Source organism: Aythya marila, assembly GCF_965140915.1.
Source record: "Aythya marila genome assembly, chromosome: 12".
Taxonomy (NCBI): Eukaryota; Metazoa; Chordata; class Aves; order Anseriformes; family Anatidae; genus Aythya; species Aythya marila.
The window spans coordinates 10,693,309-10,712,193 of record NC_139053.1 but is presented as its reverse complement, the minus strand read 5'-3'; the positions used below and the strand labels follow the sequence as shown (position 1 = coordinate 10,712,193).

Below are 18,885 nucleotides of genomic sequence, written 5' to 3'. Positions count from 1 at the left end.
AGGATGCTTCTTAACTGCCGACAGACCAAAACAAAGGAATGTGCAGTTCAATAAAAAGTAAAAGCCATTCTTCAGATATACCTTAAATCCACATTACCTCTGCAGAGGAGGACAGATCTCTCAGGAGCTGTGAACCATAGCCCCAAGGACATCTTCAGGGAACCCAATGGGACAAACCAACGAACACTTTGGGTTGGGCCTCTGCTGCTGAACTGGGTCAGGCTCCTGGGCTGGAGGGAGCTCCTGCCAAGTGGGCAGTGCTGCAGACAGCTCTGCCAAGGAGCAGCCCCTCTGCACAGCACAACAGGGCTGTGGGCTCTGACTGCAGTCACCAAGACAGAAAGGAATTAATGGCAGCAGAATAAATGTGGGGGCAGAGGAGAGCTCAGTGAAGAACAAACCTTCACAGCTCTTGGCATGGTAAGTTTCTTGCTGCAAGACAATGCAGGTGAGGTTCCTAGGAGGGTGTCCTTCAGCTGGTACACCTCTGAGTGGACAGGACCTGCCAGGATGTCTCATGGCTTGTGCAGCGTGGAGGAGCTCCCCTGCCCCATATCCAGGGGGATAGGGCATAGTGGTTCCTGCGCTCTGGGCGGGCTGCAGACTGTGCAGCTAGGGTGCAGGCAGGGGTGGCCAGGGCTGTGGTGCAGAGCAGGGTCCCTGCTGTCCCTGCTGTATGCCGGTGCAGGGCCTCTGCCGCCTACAAGGCTCAGCACTCAGCCTGTCCAAGGAGCTGACCAGCATGCTATGGGGAAAAGCTGCGGGTAGAAGAAGCCCCCCCAGCAGGGCAGGGCAGAGCAGGGTCCTGCTGCTGTGCAGGGGCTGCTGCCTGGGGCAGGCTGCTCACAGCTCCATTGCACCCCCAGGGCATTTCTGGGGGGACTTTGCCAGAGGAAGGTCAGGGTAGGGGTTGCCTGGAAAGAGAAGGCACTTTCTGGAGTCTTTGCCGGCATTTTCCTACTCTGGTTTTGGGGCAGGCTCTGTGCTAACACAGTGGTTGGATTTGTGCAGGGGACTTATGTTTCTAGAGCATTAGACTGAGACATGAACGTGTTTGTGATGAACCTCAGCAAAAAATTTAATTTACCTCTGCTTATAGAGTGCACCAGGATTTTTCTGACCTGTTCTTTAGGACCTGCACACAAAGAGATGCCTGCAGAGCTTTCCCCATCCCCCGGCGGAGTCTGCATGTCAGAGCTTGGCACATAGCAGGTGTGATGAGCTCTTCTGTCACGGCATAGTTAATGTGGGAAACTCCCCATCATCCTCTGTCCTCGAGGCCATAATGTCCACGGCAGCAGCTGCCTGGTACTCCAGGTGAGGCCTGACCAGGGCAGAGTGGAGGGGGAGGATCACCTCCCTTGACCTGCAGGCCACGCTCCTTTTAATGCACGCCAGGATCCCATTGGCCCTCTTTGCCACAAGGGCACAGTGCTGGCTCATGTCCAACCCGTCGTCCACCAGGACCCCCAGGTCCTTCTCCTCAGAGCTCCTCTCCAGCAGGTCATCCCCCAGCCTGTACTGATACATGCAGTTGTTCCTTCCCAGGTGCAGGACTCTACACTTGCTCTTATTAAACTTCATTTGGTTTCTTCCTGCCCATCTCTCCAGCCTGTCCAGGTCTCGCTGAATGGCAGCACAGCCTTCTGGCGTGTCAGCCACTCCTCCCAGCTTTGTGTCATCGGTGTACTTGCTGAGGATGGACACTATTCCCTCATCAAGGTCATCAATGACGATGTTGAACAAGACCGGACCCAGCACTGACCCCTGGGGAACACCGCCAGTCACAGGCCTCCAGCTGGACTCTGCACCACCGATCACCACCCTCTGAGCTCGGCCAGTCAGCCAGTTCTCAACCCACCTTACTGTCCACTCATCTATCCCACACTTTTCAGCTTTGTTAGCAGGATGTCACGGGAGACAGTATCAAAAGCCTCGCTAAAGTCAAGGTAGATGACATCTGCTGCTCTCCCCACATCTGCCCAGCTGGTGATGCCATCATAGAAGGCAATGATGTTGGTTGAGCACAATTTCCCCTTGGTGAATCCATGCTGACTACTCCTCATAACCTTCTTCTCTTCCAATTGCTTGGAGATGGCATCCAGAGCAAGCTGTTCCAACACTTTTCCAGGGACAGAGGTGAGACTGACTGGCCTGTAGTTGCCTGGATCATCCGTCTTGCCCTTCTTGAAGGCCGGAGTGACATTGGCTATCCTCCAGTTTTCAGGCACCTCTCCTGTTCTCCAAGACCTTTCAAAGATGATAGAGAGTGGTTTGGCGATCACCTCCGCCAGCTCCCTCAGCACATGTGGATGCATCCCACCAGGGCCCATGGATTTCTGTGCGTTGATCCCACTCAGACGCTCCCGAACCACTCCCTCCTCAACCAGAGGGGAGTTCTTCATTTCTCAGACTCTTTCTAGTCTGTTTATTTGGTTTATTGCATACCAGGTGATGAATCTGAATGTTTTATCAGACAACACTAAGAGGACATCAAGCAGCTAGGGGATCTGCCCCACTTGGCAAGTGTCCAGGCCCTGGGGATGGCACTGTTGCCCCTCGCTTTCCCCTCCCGAGCTCCCACAACCATCCCAGCTGCAAGGGAACTGGAACACAGCCTCAGCTTGCTCACCCCCAGGGACAAATGTCACCCTCCCAGACATGGTGAGTCACCACACGCAAGGACTGGGATGCAAGGGCAGACAGTGGCTGGAGCCTGCAACAGACATGGGACAGGGCCTAAAAGGATAAATAATCTTCAAAACCAGCTCGATGGCGGCATCTTCCCACCCCGTCCCACTGCTAAAGTCCATCCCCAGGGCAAGCACTTTGAAGTGGAGAACAAGATTATACAGCCTGAAACATCCTTAACTGAACACAGCAGTATCTGAAAGCATTTCCAGCTTGTTTAAATTCCAGTCGAGTGAATCATCGTAAAACAAAAGGCACTGCCACCTCCTCCCTCAGAAAGCAGAACTAATTGTAAGTTCTGCCTTTATCTGGGACCTTTCATATTGAAACATTCAGCTCATTTACCCCAGTGACCAGCTCTTCAATCTCCGGCAGGTGTGCTCCAAGAGATGCAGCATTTCAAGTGGCTACGAAACCTCCAGGCCCAAGACACTTTCAACTGGGGTCACCTGGTTAGCTGCAGAGAACTAGAAAACTCAGTAACATCTCTGCTTAGCAGATGTATCAGGCATCTGTCAGCCACCATCCTGCTTTCACTCTTAATTACAAAATATAAATATATTAAAAAGATAAAAAAATAAAAGATAAGCACTCCCATTCTTACAACAGTTTTGCCTGTGAAAAGGTGACACCTGCTTTACCAGGTACAGTTGTATTTTTTTGACCACAACAAGATCTGATCTACTGCCAGTGAGGCTGAAGAAAAAGGCACTAAAAAAAAATAAAGGTCAGAGGTATGTAGAGGCTTTTACGTATTTCTTTAAATTACAAGACTAGAGCACTAACAAGTTTGCTGGATATGGCTCCTTGAGAGTTGTTCTTGCTGTAGACTGAGCCAGGGCCTCGGGAGGGTGAGGAAGGGACCTGGGAAAGCCATGCTCTCACCAGAGGGCAGCCGACACTACCAACCCTCTATTTACAAGCTCTTGGAGGTCACCCCACCAATCCCTCAAGTCTCTGCCGGCTCCCAGGTAGAGAGCATGACACAGATAACACAGCAGTTCCTGCCCCTTGATCCACACAGACTTTGCACACCTCAAGGACTCACTCATTTCTCTCCCTGCAAGCCTTCTCCTTACTGAACCAGGAGAAAGGCTCTTTCTGAAATCTACTTTGAATAAAAAAGTGAATCTAGACATCTTGATTCTGTTCTTCATAATCGTTTCCATGCCACTGAGTCATGCTTTCAGTGGAACAATCTTTGTAGAACTCCAAAATGTTTAAATGTTGGCTTGCAGAGTACGTTTCTGGAAATCACAAACAGCCCCGAGCACAGATGAGTGAGCAGAGACCAAGGAAAAGGAGAGACATGTTTAAAACGCCAAGAATACCCATTTTAAAACAAATCTTTTACTATTGGTCACATTTATTTTAAGATCAGAACAGCCTTTCATCCTAGCTCCTTACATGACTTTATTGTTTGACTCAGGAAGCACAATGACAAGAAGTCACATCCTGTAGAGCATCTTGGGTTTTCCTCCTCTTTCCCTGGGTGAGAAGCAAGCCTGGCACAAAACACCAACAGCTCCCTCATCCCACACCTGTGTGGATGCTTCGCTAGCAGTAATTATGCAAATAAATAAAGAATAGTCAATACCATCCAGAAATTAAGTTATTGCTATGTTCTTGTTTATTGGACACTGCAGATGAGTCACTAGATAGCCACCAAGAGAGGTGATAGTCTTGGTCAGATTGCCCTTATGTTCATGTTGGTCAAAGGTGTGTGAGGACAAGCCGGATCTCATTTAATTTGCTCCTTGCCTTAAGAGCAAGAGTTTTCTCAATGGCAGTGTCTTTGTCATTTTGATGAAAACATAATGAACGGGGATGTCATCCCAAAAGACTTGAAAATTCATCATGCCTGCCAGACTTTACCAAGGAACAGTACACTGCAAAGTGTAGTCGCTGCTCCTGATTTGCAACAGGAGCTGCTGAGTCACCTTCACCTGGTAAAGAACCACAGGTTCAAATTTCAAAGACATCAGGAGCCCAAGTGTCACCCTGAGAGCTGAGCAAGAGCTGCTGATTCAGTAGGTAGAATAAGGGCAAGAAGGAGTACAATGTGGCCTAGAGGAAGTACTGCTGAGGCTCCTGCTGCTGCACACAAGGTCAACCTGACACTTGATTCCAGTTCCCTCTGCTGGTGGGATATGCTATGACGGCCAGCGTCTCAGTATCAAGGCAGCTAAAACAAGGTGTAACATTAATTAAATCTAATCCATATAAGACCACTCGCTACCAAAGATTATCACGCAGCCCAAGGTTGATTGCACGTAATGAGCTCACAGCAATGTCAGTGCCCACAGTGTCCCTTCCCACAAGGAATATCAGCTGGAGAGCATGAATTGGAGAGGATGAGGACTGCAAGAAGTCTCAGACTGCATCTCAGACTGACGGAAAAGCAGAGGAGTCCTTTTCAGGACATCCAGAGATGTCAGTGTTAGGCATCATGCAGGTGGTTCTCTTTCAGCAGAATCTTCTCTCCAGGCTTGAACGCAGGCATGCCCAGGTAAGGGCAGCTGGCACAGCGGAACGCATCCCCCAGGTAGCACTGCCAAGAGACCGAAACACATTTTCTGTAATCAAAGCTACTTTCAGTTACCTCTTCCTGTGATATCGTTTATGAACCTAGAGAAATGACCAGCTCCTCAGCATACGTCAGCACAGAAACCACTTCCCTTCCACCTCCTCTGGACACACACCTGTTTAGCACAGTTAGTGGAGCTGGTGCAGGACACTCACGTGGAAGAAGCAAGCTTCCACCCAAGCCCCACTGGAGGGCTGCACTGCCCAGCCACTGCTGCATGCTGCGCTTGGGCAGCTCTCTAACCACAAGGATCCCCTCTACTCCCATAAGGTGATCTTCCCTGAGGACATCACTGGTTAGCAAGTGAAGTAAAGGTTCACTGTTCATTCTGACACCTACAAGGGTGGCACTTGCACTGTAGCAGACAGCACACATTGCGATATAGCATGCAGGCACAAGAGAGCAGGCTGTTTTCAGAGTCAAGATGAGTAAAAACAGATGCTCTGCAGCACCCACACAGGCAGTATTTGAAAGCAGTAAGTGAGCTTAGGGAGCAGTCACCAGAGAAAACTGTTCTTAGATACATACTACATCTTGTAAACCACAACACAAACAAAAATGACTATTTACATTTCCACAGGCAGATTTGGGCTGTGAGCTCTTCTTCTCCTGTTCCAGCTCTTCAGCCAGGCCACATGTGCTGCAGAAAATAAATAAATCATAAATAAATAAATATGTATCTTTCTGCTTAAAGGTTGTGAGTCACCAATACTTGTTCCAGACCTGTTCACACACAACAGCCCTCACTTTGTCACATTACACAGATGGCTCTGGGACTCTCACACACCTTGTTTTCCAATACAACAGTTTGCAAAACAAGTGTTGAAGCAAACTTGTCCAGTTGAACTGAGTGGGAAATGGCTCTAAAACGTTTGCTACGCGAACTATTTCTCCCTGGAATCTGAGGAACCAGGATTTTAGTGAAGGCTGCACAAACTGTGCAGCTACCTCCAAGAAGAGTGTTGATCATATCAGTGTGGTAGTTTGTAGCAGTTTTGGTATAGCTAACCGATTCTCACTGTATTTGGATTCACACTCAAATAGCTAAGATAAGAAAGGACATGAACCAACTGAATTATGCTTTGAAGTCCCCATAATCTTTTTAAAAAACATGCAACATTAAAGTTTCAATATTACAGTTAAGAGGTTCACTGTTACTCTAATCCCAGCACTGACCAGTTCTTGCAGGCTTTCTTTTTGCCCATTTCTTTGCAGGATGGAGCTCTGAGGGAAGCTGGATCTGGCTTTTTCAAATCCTCTGAATCTAACAGTTCATCAGAGTCCAGAAGATCCTGGAGCATACCATGGAAGATAACACACAGCAAATGGACTTGTTAGTAAGGAATGACATTGCTGTGCTGTGTTCACAGAAATGCCACTGTTTGTAGCACTACCAATAAAGTGCTGCAGCCATCCCCTCTTAACCTCGTCTCCTCTCCACCCTCACCACACCTCTGGGCACCCAACACCTCAAACAGCAGTTGAGAAATTTTGCCCTAGAGATTCTTTTCTACCTCTTTCATTGTAAAGCTTCCCATGAGACATGACTGAAACTAGTTAGAGTAGGAAAGAATAGAAGAGAGAAGGAATTGACAGCGAAGTCTCACAAATAAAAACGGATACCATCTCTTCATCATTCATATCATTGGCAGAGAGTGTCCACAGCTTAGCAGTGGCTGGATCCACAGAAGGTTTTCCTGCAGCCAAAACAAAAAATAGTAACTAATGCAACCATTGCCCAACAAATTTTGGGCAGTATTTTGCCCCATATTTCCAACAAACAGAGAATTCAAAAACTTTGGAAAGCCCCCACTCTGCAGATTTTTATGTAGCACTCCCTACCACAGAGCAGCCTCCCTGCTCCAAGGGATATTGCTCACCTGAGAGGCAGGTGATCCACACATACAGCAAGCACCACACATTACCTGAAGGACCAGGTTTCTTGGCAAAGGATAGCTTGAGCTGACTTGAGGATCCCACTTCAAAGTTGGGTTTTCTGCCTTCTATCCGAACAATGAGAAGGTCATTGCCTTGGTAACCCAAATGACCTTGGGCTGACTGGGCCTCCTCTGGGGTCAAAGGTTCCTTTTGCAGCTGCAATGCAAGATCGTAGGTTAACTTCACACAGAGCCACCTTATTTCAGTGCCCTGTACATTATTCCTGTGAACACAGATAATCAGCTGTGTCTGGCTCCAGCTGCTTATCCTTCAGAGCAGAGGGTGAGTCAGTCCTTGTTGCAGTGCAGCAGAAAGGGTTGATCAGTGTGACACAAGCAATCAGTCATGACAAAAGACAGTTTATCTTCTATTTTCAGCCCTAAAGGATAACACTACCTTTGCAGTAACAAAAGTTTGGGGCAATGTCCATGCACGTTTACAGTAAACCAGGGTAGCAAAATATCTTGCTACCCATCAAGTCCTCATTTAATATTTCAAGGTAACAGCACGAGGGAGTTCTGGAAGCAGTAAGTACAAACATACCTCCTTCACTTCCACTATCCCAGAGAGAGTCAGAGCTGCGAACAGTTTGGCTGCTGTCTTGATTTTGCTGTTGTTTCCTGGAAGACACAAAAACAGAAAATAGCAGGAGGGAAGAACAGAAGTCACTAAGAAACGGATATGGTGCTTGAAACCTGGAAAAGCAAGACAGCTTTACAAGGAGGTACTCAAGCCAAACCTTTGCTTTAAAATGGGCCCTCTCCAGTGACAGCAGGAACAAACCAGAAAGGGTGAGCAGCTTGTTCATTAGAATAATGGCCTGGGGTCTCAAAGTTGGTTCTAGGTCCAGATTTGTTCTACATATGCCAAAATCTCCTTCAACACAATCAACACCAATTTTAAAAGGAAAGAAAGATCCCTCAAAACATTTTAATATAGTGCAGTGAAAACTCATGAATTTTCAAAACATGGATTCCTAAATGAGCATTAAATTCAGAAACATAACATTCAAGAGCCTTGTGCCAATAAACATAAGTTACTACAGTCACTGTTTAATCAAAGACCCATTACAGGCTTCTTCCCTTGGGCACAGGACTGTGCTGAGTTCAGCCACCTTGTCTCCATACTCTCAGTTGCACTTTATTCTAAGTCCATCACGGTCCAGCCTGCCAGATGTGACTTTGGAAACCAAAAAACCCCATCTACTCCAGACTGTGCACATTTTTCATTTTGTCCTAGGAATATTTCTAGAACAGCCTCTCTCAGCATTTGTCACCTGTTTTAAAAATCAATTTGGAGGCTCAGAAACATGGCACCTGTGACAATCTGTTAACACTACAACCTCCAGGAGAAAACCAGCCTCCACTGAGATTTTCAGTGTAGTTCAGGAACATGCCTGTCCTGCACTTTTGATAGAAGGAGAATGCCTGCAGAAACCCCTGATGGCTATCAGCTCAAACACATGATTTAAAAAAAATGCTATTCAGGTTAGTGTGTCAGGAGAATGAAAATCTCTAAATGGAGGCCAGTGTTCCTGATGCCTTTCATTACAGACTAATTCTCACAGGAATTTCTCTGTTACCACGAAAGCAAGGCTGATAGAGATTCTCTCACCTGATTCTGTAACCACCGGTTCTTTCAGAAGTACACGTCCCCCAGGCTTCAGTATCCGAGCTATTTCTGCCAATACCTCCGTGGTGTGCTGCACAGTACTGCCTGGTACCATGCCAGAGAGAATTACGTCAAAACTGGACTCCTTGTGAGCCGCTGCAAAGAAAGACGTAAGATAGTACAATTTTCCATGCACACATGCACAAATCTTTGCTTAATAATCAGTTCTACATTCCTCTTCAACTCTCATGCTTGTGTATAACAGCAATAACTGGTTAAAGACACCAGACATAGGAAGCACGACCAGGGTATATCACTGTCTTTGCTGCATTGCCAGTGGAGAGCATTAACAGTGGGTGCTATTGCTGCTCTGAATGCTGGCTTACAAACCAGGGAACACGTGAGCTCGTAAGATAAAGTACCCTCTCCCTTTAAAAGAAGCAGTGAAAAATTAGGATCATTCTTACATTGAGACAGTTGGTTAATGTTTTCCACAGAGACACGATTATCAGCTCCCACCAGTGCCTGAATTTTATCCACCAAATCCTTCAGTGCTGCAGCCGGCGAGGAACTGTCCCAGATGACGGCCACACGCTGCCCAGGTGCGACCCCATACTCCCCCATTTCTGCAGCAGCAGCAACAGCCTGGCAACAGCAAACAGAAGTACAGGGCAGGGGAAGACAGGAAGGGTAACTGTCAAATGCACCAAAACCTTCACACAATATGACTGGGTCATTGAGCACTGACTTCTTGTAATAAACAGGAATTTTTCTGGAGACAGGCAGCACATAAGTCCCACAAGTAAAGCATTCATATGACATTAAGAAGTATCTACATTTAAGGGCATAATTTGGGTTTTTCTCCAGTTTTGAGGCTTGTTTTGCAGGGAGACTGCAAGGCACGCTTAAAAAAATAAAAATAATTACATGCTTTCCTTTGGATTTGAATATAAATGTGTACAGGATTGCTGGATTACAAGACTAGTGACAACTTTTTGACAGAACTGTCCCCTACTCACAACATGACCTAGTGGAGTTTGCTTCCACTGTATGTGAAGGAAATAATAATAATTAAAAAAAAAAAAAAGTAACTTTTGGCATTCCCAGCACTGGACTCTTCAGTAAAAGACTGAAGCTCTTTTAACTCTTACCATTGCAGGCACTGGGAGAACAATTACACAGCAGGGAAGAGGGGAACTGAATGTGTATTTTGTGAGTTTGGAGAAACCTGTCTCTGTAATAATACTTTAAAAATATTGTATCTTTGAGAGAGGCCAAAGAAAATCTGCATCATAAAAGCATCATGGCAGGAGTCAATCATGTTGTCACCTGTGCTCATTGCAGCACCAACTACTGAAAACAATTTCCTGTCCTCTCACTTTACTCATCCAATGCAGCCTTTCTAATTTAACACAACCATGGAGGACAGAGACAGTAATGAGCATACTGGTTGCCCACTACATCTGCAGTCAGATGTAAGTCATGCACTTGCTCCAAAACAGTCTGTTTTAAGATCATCGTCTAAAATTATTACAACATGATGCATCCTGGATAAAACCTTATCATTGCTATGTTTTCATCAAAGAGCTTACAGACGTGTTGCACCAAATTTAACTCAGTTGCCCACAGTCTGGGAGTCTTTGACTCCCTGTTCCTCAAGCTCTACATGTCATAGACTCCTAGAAACTGCAGACGTGAAGAATGGGACAACCCTGAGCCTTGTCCAAGTGACTCTAGTAGGAAAGGGTTGTAATCCAGCCTGCGCAGCCACAAGTAAAAGATCTCAGGCACATGATACAGGTCGCAGGACCTCACAGTCAGCCTTTAGGGCACTTGGAATGCAAGCTAAGCAACCACAACTAAGATTAACACCAGCAAACCTGTGTTAACCGTGACAAAACGTCATCTTTCCCAGGCAGGTGGCTGAAAACCTCAAAAGATACATATAAAACATATATAAAAAAAAAAAGAACAAAGTCCCACCCTGCTCTCAGAACAGGCTGCGGCTGTTCAAGAGGGCAAGCAATGACGGGGGGCGTTCCAGGGCAGCGGGTATTTTTCCCCTGAGATTTCCGGGAGTGGAACTTATTTAGGACGGAGGGGTTACACCCCAGCCTTCTCTCGCAGGCCTGCGGCTGTGGGACCTGCCAAGCCAGCTGGCAGGCTGTCGGGGCAGCCGGCACCCAGTGCTGTGGGTGCAGCGCTCCCCCGCTCTGGGTCACAGCCGAGCTCCGTCACCGGGGGGCGAGGCGGGGGCGCGGTGCGGGCGCCCTGCGGGACGCGGGGCTTATCCGCGCCTCACGGGCAGCAGCAGGCCGTGAAGAGCAGCGCCGCTCCTCCCACACACAGGGCAAGGAAGGGGCTTTCAGCAGTACCGCAGCCTTCCATAGGACTAAAAAAAAAGGAAAAACAGCGCCGGGGCAGCCCCAGGGCCCCTCGCGCTTACCTGCGTGTGGCTCGGCTCGGCGCGGCTCGGCTCGCTCTGACACCGTCACGGCCCGGCCCCGCCGCGTCATCGCGCCCTGCCCGCTTCCAAGATGGCGGCGGCGGCGGCAGGCAGCCTGCGGCGGGCGGGCTGGCGGCTGTGGCGGGGCCGCGCGGGTGAGGGGGCGGAGGGGGGGGGAGCGGGGCGTGTGTCCGCGCGCGTGCCCGCGCTCGTGCTCCTGCTCGTGCTCGTGTGCCTGCCCCTGCGCGTGCCCGTGGCGGGCGGGTGCGCGCGTGGGGTGCGGGGGAAGGTGAGGTGAAGGGCAGCGCTGCGGGGCCGACCCCCCCCGCCCCACGCAGCGGGGCCCGCCGGGGCTGTGAGGCCAGCGGGCTGTCAGCGAGCTCCTTGCACAGCTCCTCGCTGTTTGCCCCGCGTGCAGGATTCCTCTCCTCAGCGTATGTTCCCACCTCATCAAGTAAACTTAAGTCTAGGATGACAAGAGTGCTTCTCAGAAGTAAAGGCTGACTTTCCCTGCGGGTTTCTGTGCCTTCTGGCTGTGTTTGCCACAATGCTGTCCTCTGCCCTGAGCCCCTGTGCTGTCTTGTATCTGAAGGACACGCCTGACTGCTCGTTTCCCTTTCAGGGCTCAGGTGCCAGCTCTACCCACCCCAGCGGGCCCTCCACGCCTCAGCTGTACTGAGGAGAGCCTCAGATGAGAAGAAGGAGCCGCTGGCATCTTCCCCTCAGCAGCAGTTTGACTCCCCCCCAGCAGACCCCCAGCCTGACCATGAACCCCAGGGCCCTCGCTCCAGGTAACTCAGTAGCTCGCTTTAGAGCTGTCCTGCCGGCAGTGAGATCAAAAGGATTTGCTTTGCTGAAACCTGCTGCTGCTCAGAGACAGCGCAGTCCAGAATTACTGGCGCTTCAGTAGCTGTGACAGTGCGAATTCCACTGTCCATCGTGGAGACAAGATGGGACTTGCTTTCACAAGGAAGCCTTTCTAGTCTGCAGAGCACAGGCCCGCACTTCTGTGTTCTTGTGTCAATCTATAGTTGCAGTGTCCATGCGCTTATATCTGTAAAGTTAGGTGGTTTTTGCTTGTTTTTTTAAGGAGTGGGGTATTTGAGGCTGGTTGATCTCCAGGTAACCAACTGGATTGAGCCTTCCTTATTTCCCTCTTCTCCTCTAGCGGCAAAGGTTCATTAAAAATTCCTTTTTCTAGAATGGAGGGGGAAGGATTTTACAGGAAGAGATGAGAAGTATATTGAGTGAGCAGATCTCAAAGCATGTTCACACACACTGGTGGCACTGAGTGAGCGATAGAGTCCATGTTGCTGACAGGTGATGGTAACATTCCCCTCACTGTACCAATACCTTCTCATAGTTACACTGGCCAGGGCGGCCAGGAGTCAGAGGACTATGAGAGCGAGGAGCAGCTGCAGCACCGAATCCTCACAGCAGCGCTGGAGTTTGTGCCTGAACATGGCTGGACGGCAGAAGCCATTGCAGAGGGAGCCAAGGTATGTGGGAGAGAAGCAAAGAACCAGTCAAAAGCTGGATGGAACCGAAGTTCAAAGACAGACCTGCATGCTTCCCCCACATAAACTTGGACAGCGTACCCCAGTCAGCAGATGGTACTGGGCAGGAATGAATCCCAGCTACTGCAGGGTAACGGTGTTGAGAGTTAAATTGAGGCACAATGCAGAGTAGTGATCCTAATGAGAGGAAAATATGTATCAGAGCATTTTTAATACAGCATTATTTTGTTTAAATTCATATAACATCATGTATAAAATAAACACAACATATTTACTAGCCGGATCCTGCTTAGCAGTGTATGTATGACCCGATCTGTGTTTCTCCCTTTTTCCCTGCAGACCCTGGGTCTCTCTGGTGCTGCAGCAGGGATGTTTCACAACGATGGCAGTGAATTGATCCTGCACTTTGTATCTCAGTGCAACACCAAGCTGTCTGATCTGTTGGAGCAGGAACAAAAACAAGTGCAGTTGGGCAAGACAGAGTGAGTACTGGGTATAAAAATGCATCTTCCTTGGCAGGCAATGGGAACTCAATAGACAGAGAGGCCATCCAGAAATGTAATTTACTCAAGCAATACCACCTTCCCCAATACAAAATTGGACTAGAGACAACAAGGGTACACAATACTTTGCATCGCTGTTGCTGAGGCTTGAGGTTCTCAAGAACTGATTTTAACTTGGATGTTCTTCATATTTGTACTTTTTTCCTCACCCAGGAAGAAGCCTACAGATCAATTCCTGAGAGACGCTTTAGAAGCCAGGCTGAGGATGCTGATTCCATATATTGAGAAATGGCCCCAGGTATAAAATGCATATAAGGATTGTCTTTTTTTTTTTTTTTTTTTTTTTTTTGGTGCATGTATTTTAAACACCCTGTGGCTTTCAACGTAGTCTATGTACCAGAATAGTTGGAGGTTATAAATGAAACCCTCGCTGGTTTCAAATGATTTTGTAGCCTTCAAAAAGAGAGCACCCTTGAAGAAGGCAGTTACAAGTGTCTTTAACAACTATTCCTTGCCTTTCCAGAAACACAAACCTCTCCATTGTTCACTCCACCCATCTGGGATCCACAGAGGGATAACCTGTTTCTCTGCTCAGTTGTATTTAGTGTCACTGCAGTGTCAGGCTCCTTGCAGTATTGTTTTGGCTGCACTAGTATCATTTGACACCTGAAAATGCAGAGCTACTGCTTTGTTGCAAGAAACTGCCTGCCTAGTATGTGAATGGCAAACCCTTGACAAGAAGAAGCTGTCTTCTTCAGGTGAACTGAGAGGGCTCCCTGCTTCAAAATTCAAATGCAAATCTCAAGCCATTCTTCTCAGGTCAGATGGGAATTGTGGCTACACGATTGTAACAAATAAAGAGTTCCCAACCTTGGGCTTCAAAGCCTCAGTTGTCCAGTCATTGCTGGCCTCTGGGCAGCTGAATCCAACTCTCCTTGCAGAGAAAGAAGATAGGAATCATGCTTTTGTTACAAATAGCATAGATTGTCTGGTGAAGGATGTGGGTGGTTTGTGACTCTCCTGGTGGTATTACTGGTTTCAGAGGCTGCAGGAAGGCCATTATAGCTGTCTGTTCTGCCCTTAGTAGCTGGTTGGACTTCAAAGTCAAATGCAGAGAAAGGTTTGACTCCGTCCCTGCCTGCAGGGACACAGCACACAGGTGAGCCAGCTCAGTCTGTCCCGTGTTTCCACGCCTGGAGAAACAGCTCAGAGCCAACACAAAGGCATTCAAGCTGAGCAGGGAGCTTGAGCTCCAGTGGAGGCCAAGTTGTGAGGTTGACTGCCACACTGTACACTCCCTGCAAATCTTGCTGCTTGGAAAGACCAGTGGCAGGTGAATACAACTTGGACTTGTCACTTGGAGCTGGAGCCAACAGCAACAGCAAAAATATAACAGAGCAGAGAAACATTGGTCTGTTTTTATGCTACATCCTTCTATGTTTGACTCTTCCATTTACCTGTGTATTTTCTTTTCAGGCTGTCAGCATCCTGTTGCTCCCACATAACATCCCTTCCAGCCTCAATCTCCTCACCAGCATGATTGATGATATATTGCACTATGCTGGAGACCAGTCTACGGACGTAAGTCCTTGTGCCTTGCAGACAGGCTGGTTCTAACCATCTGCACTTTAGGAAAATGATGGGTTGAAGTAGGCCACGTCTCTCTTGAAATGAGCTGTTTTTTGAATGAGGGAAGATGCTTTTAGAAGCACCCAAGGGTCTTCAGAGGCCATACGGTAATTTCCAAAGAGGCTTAGGAGCCAAAGGGACTAAATGCAAATTTAGTGCCGATGGGATTAGAGCAAATTAAAAGGGCTGACATTCCTAGACTTATTCATAAGTGCTTTTTTTTTTTTTTTTTTTTTTTTTTTTTTTTTTTTTTGAGAGGGGGGAGACAAAATTGTTAAGACTTGGAGACTACAAAGGTGATCCAATTCAGTTAGCAAGCTGTGTGTCTCTGTTGAAGCAGCTGTCTCTTCTACCAACAGTAGCATTTACAGATTTGACTTGAAAACCTTTAAAAAATCTACCTAAAAATGCAAATAGGTTATTAAAGCTTTCATCTTTCTGGAAGGAAATAAGAGAAAAATTATAACCTTCATTAAAGCAATTAATAAATTGTTTTAATTCATATTGACGTAGGGAGAGATGGGAAAAGCAAAATGAGTCATTTTAACAAACTACTTTAATAAACTTCTTTTATCTGAATATGAAAGAGAAGCTACTGCAGTGCAAAAATAAATCAGATGACAGAAGAAGGAATAAACTAGAAAAAAAAAAAAAAGACTGTGATTGCGTCAGGAGCTACAAGTTCCTTATGAAAGTCAAATTCACACGTCAGAATCTGAGCTGTTCCTAAACTTTTCTCACTGCTGCAGGGAGTAGAAGTTCTTTTCTTTGTACCCTCTGACTGATCATAAGCATTTTCTTGGGATGCTGCAATGCTGATTCCACTTCCTCTTTCCAGTAAAGGAGTTTAATCTCGCTTGTAACAGAGCCTTCTTCACAATGCCAGGAGCTGTGCAGTATGCTGTTGCCTCAGAGACCCTTTCAAGTGTTTTTCAGAGCAGGAAGAAAATCAGCACAAGGAGTTTGGTCTCAGAGATGTGAGAGAGCCAGCTGCAAATGGTGACATCCCTCACGTTACTTGTCTTGTCACAGTTTGCAGGTTGTGGTACAGACAGCAGAGTTTTTGATCCAACTGTTTTCAAAATTATGACCAGTGATTTAATTTTCCTGTTGCTTTGTAATCATGAATGGAACAACCAGTATTTTTTCTAGGTACCCAAATTGTTTAATCACCATAATAGCAGGAAATGAAGTTGAAGACTCATTTTTAGAAGTGTGTATATATTCTCTGCCAGTGATTCAAACGCAAGTGGAAAAACTGAAGAGTTTGTGAATCTTTGCATTGTGTAACCTATCGTTGCAGCATATCCTACAGGACTGCTACCAGCAGTGTACTGATGTATTTAGTGATTCAGCAGGCAATACTGGCATTTTGGTTACAGGATTTGGGTAAGGTGTATCCCTGTGATGCCGTGCACAGTTTTATCATCAGTTTGTTCTGTGTCTACGTGTTTTTGGAGCAAACTACAGCTGAAGTTCAGAAGTAAACACAGCCTTGTTGAAGTAAACACATCAAATCAGCTCTGGAATTACAGTGTTGCATTTTCTGCTAGCAGTCTTTAAAGCAAAATAAACTCTTGCACAATACAGCCGACTACCTGGGTGCATTTGCTTCAGGTGCCTGCTTGCAACCAGAAGCAGGTGGTGGTGTTTGTGCTGAGCAGTTTTATACACGGTGCTTGTGACCTCTGTCTGGTGCCATGGGATCAGCTGTGCTGTCAGATGGTAGTGGTGGCTGGTGGCCCAGTGCATCACAGAGGCGAGCTGCACAGTTTAATTCAAGAAGGAACATGCAGTCCTAGGACTCTGTTCACTGGCCGGCTTACCAGGGACTGCCCAGTTGCTAACAATAAGGAGATGGCACGTTGATTTCTTTTGTGGTTCTCAAGGCCTGCTTTAGTGATCTCCATTCAGGTCACCTCCCTCTCTTTCTCTCTCTCAATCCATGCCCCTGCAGTTTAACTGGTACACTCGTCGGGCTGTGCTCACTGGCATCTACAACACCACAGAACTGGTGATGATGCAGGATTCATCCCCTGACTTTGAAGAGACTTGGCGCTTCCTGGAAAACCGAATAGCGGACGCCATGAACATGGACAATACAGCAAAGCAGGTAACACTGTGGACAAGGTATACATTCAGCATTTGTCATGTACCAAAACATGTGCAGACAGAGCTGGCTGTTCAGTCATGCAGACCACATGCTCCACATGCTTGCTGAGAGACCACTGGCATGCTGGTGGGTGATGGCATAAATGCTGTCAGCTCCATATCAGTAAATACTTGTGTGTTCTAATAAAACAACACATTTGTCATTTTGTCAGACTGACCCAATGATTAGGAGTTGTATGTTCCCTGGAAATCCCTTCCTTCTGTCTTATCTCTGGCTATAATTTTTCTTCAGTGCTTGGCTTGTATCAGCACCTTCTTGTAGCAAGTACACATTTGTTACGATTGTGTCTCTATATTTCGGTATCTACAAGTGTAACTGCAGAAGAAAACTAAAGGTTATGTTCTCCCCATCTCCTAGGTACAGTCAACCGGACAAGCGCTTGCCCAGGGCCTGATGGGAGCTGCAGTTACTGTAAGTAATGCTGAAACCAACAGGGCTGTAAGGGCAGAATTATGTTCTGGTCCATGCTTAATGCTAGCATGTCTTCCCTCCTGATTCTAGGCTACAGCATGAAAGAGAATAGTCTTTCATAGCTTAACTACACATAAGAATGATTTTCTGGGTAGCTCCTGTTCCCTCTGGCTTCCTGGGGAGCTCACTGCCCACTGTAGGGTGGCTGACAGTGTTTCTGCCCATATTGCAACCTGAACAACTGTGACCTGCTCGGGGAAGTTGCTTTTTGTTTCAGGGGACGGCAGTGTCCTTCATGAATTCATTCATCCCAGACATCTGTATGTCCATGAGGTAGCTGCACTTCTGTAGGACACAAAACAGTCCCTTGTGTACCCACACATTATTTTTTAAGAGCTTTGGTGCCCTACTGCGGTGATGTTTTGGACAACTCCCATTGCATTTTAGCAGCAAAGTGATTTCCTGGTAACCAGTAATACACATTTTTTGTGATTACCAGTACAAGGAGGCCAAACCACCTGGAATATACATTAGAAACCATTTTCACTGTGTGAAGCAATTCTGAAGAATCTCTATCACCTACTTCCACCTGCAGTTATGGTGGAATAGTTCTTTAAGCATTTCTCAGCCTTGCTGCACATCCACAGCCATAGCTATCCTGCAAAGGCCGGTATGATTGTAAGATCCTCCATCACAGAAGTCCGGGTGCACTGTCTGAGCTCCTTGTGCATCAGTACGATGCTCTCCTACACCTGACAACTGCGCAGCTTAGGTCTAGAGTATTTTATATTCCCGGATGTTTTGTCTGCCTGTGTTCCGCCGACAGTTCCACTGTGCAGATAAAAAGAGGAATGAGATGCGAGTTCCTCGGGAGAGGGGTGGGTTCCAGCCAGCTGGTTTTAGGGCAGAAACATCCCAAGCGTGTTAACTACTAAGAAGCACTATGGACAGGCCTTCCATGCCCATGGCTGCAGGTGCCGCTTGGGTGTGCTGGGTGCAGTCACAGAAACAAAACCCAGCTCAACCCCCGAACCGAGCAAGCAAGGAAGGCCTTTTGCAGCTCTCAGGAAAGCTGCTGGTACCCATGGCGCCGTTTCTCCGGGCTTTTTGCATTATCCTTGGCTCCGGCCGGCGCTGACCCTGCCCGTGTCGTGTCCCGCAGATCACCAACCTGACGGGGCTGAACCAGCGCCGCTGATGCCGGAACCCCCACGCCGGAGCCGGAGCCGGAGCCGGAGCGAGGCCGGAGCCGCCTTCGCCTCCTTCTGCCCCCGTCAGCAATAAAGCCGAGCGCACCCGCACCGCGCCGCGTCTCCGCCTGCTTCCACCGGGGGGGGGCGGGCCCGGGCCTGGGCCTCCGGGAGGCGGCGGCGGCCTGC

At 47.7% G+C, this 18,885-nt stretch overlaps 2 protein-coding genes across 3 annotated transcripts; one reads left to right on the top strand and one right to left on the bottom strand.

Moving 5' to 3' along the window:
- Positions 1 to 4,022: 4,022 nt before the first annotated feature.
- Positions 4,023 to 11,371, bottom strand: CIAPIN1 (cytokine induced apoptosis inhibitor 1). The gene is made up of 9 exons (XM_082769795.1): positions 11,274 to 11,371; positions 9,295 to 9,472; positions 8,831 to 8,983; positions 7,760 to 7,836; positions 7,204 to 7,372; positions 6,902 to 6,975; positions 6,455 to 6,570; positions 5,849 to 5,918; positions 4,023 to 5,242 (listed from the first exon to the last, which is right to left on the bottom strand). The coding sequence occupies exons 2-9, from the start codon at positions 9,449 to 9,451 to the stop codon at positions 5,132 to 5,134; spliced, it is 927 nt and encodes a 308-aa protein (XP_082625921.1). The 5' UTR covers positions 9,452 to 9,472; positions 11,274 to 11,371; the 3' UTR covers positions 4,023 to 5,131.
- Positions 11,279 to 18,831, top strand: COQ9 (coenzyme Q9). Of its 2 annotated transcripts, XM_082769793.1 has the most exons (9): positions 11,279 to 11,428; positions 11,896 to 12,064; positions 12,637 to 12,772; positions 13,130 to 13,272; positions 13,507 to 13,591; positions 14,770 to 14,874; positions 16,880 to 17,035; positions 17,453 to 17,506; positions 18,669 to 18,831. In XM_082769793.1, exons 1-9 carry the CDS (start codon positions 11,365 to 11,367, stop codon positions 18,702 to 18,704), a joined length of 948 nt encoding a protein of 315 aa, XP_082625919.1. In that variant the 5' UTR covers positions 11,279 to 11,364; the 3' UTR covers positions 18,705 to 18,831. The 2 variants fall into 2 exon arrangements, with proteins under 2 accessions (XP_082625919.1, XP_082625918.1); XM_082769792.1 differs by lacking the exon at positions 18,669 to 18,831 and having other exon boundaries at positions 17,453 to 17,605.
- The last annotated feature ends 54 nt before the right edge of the window (positions 18,832 to 18,885 follow it).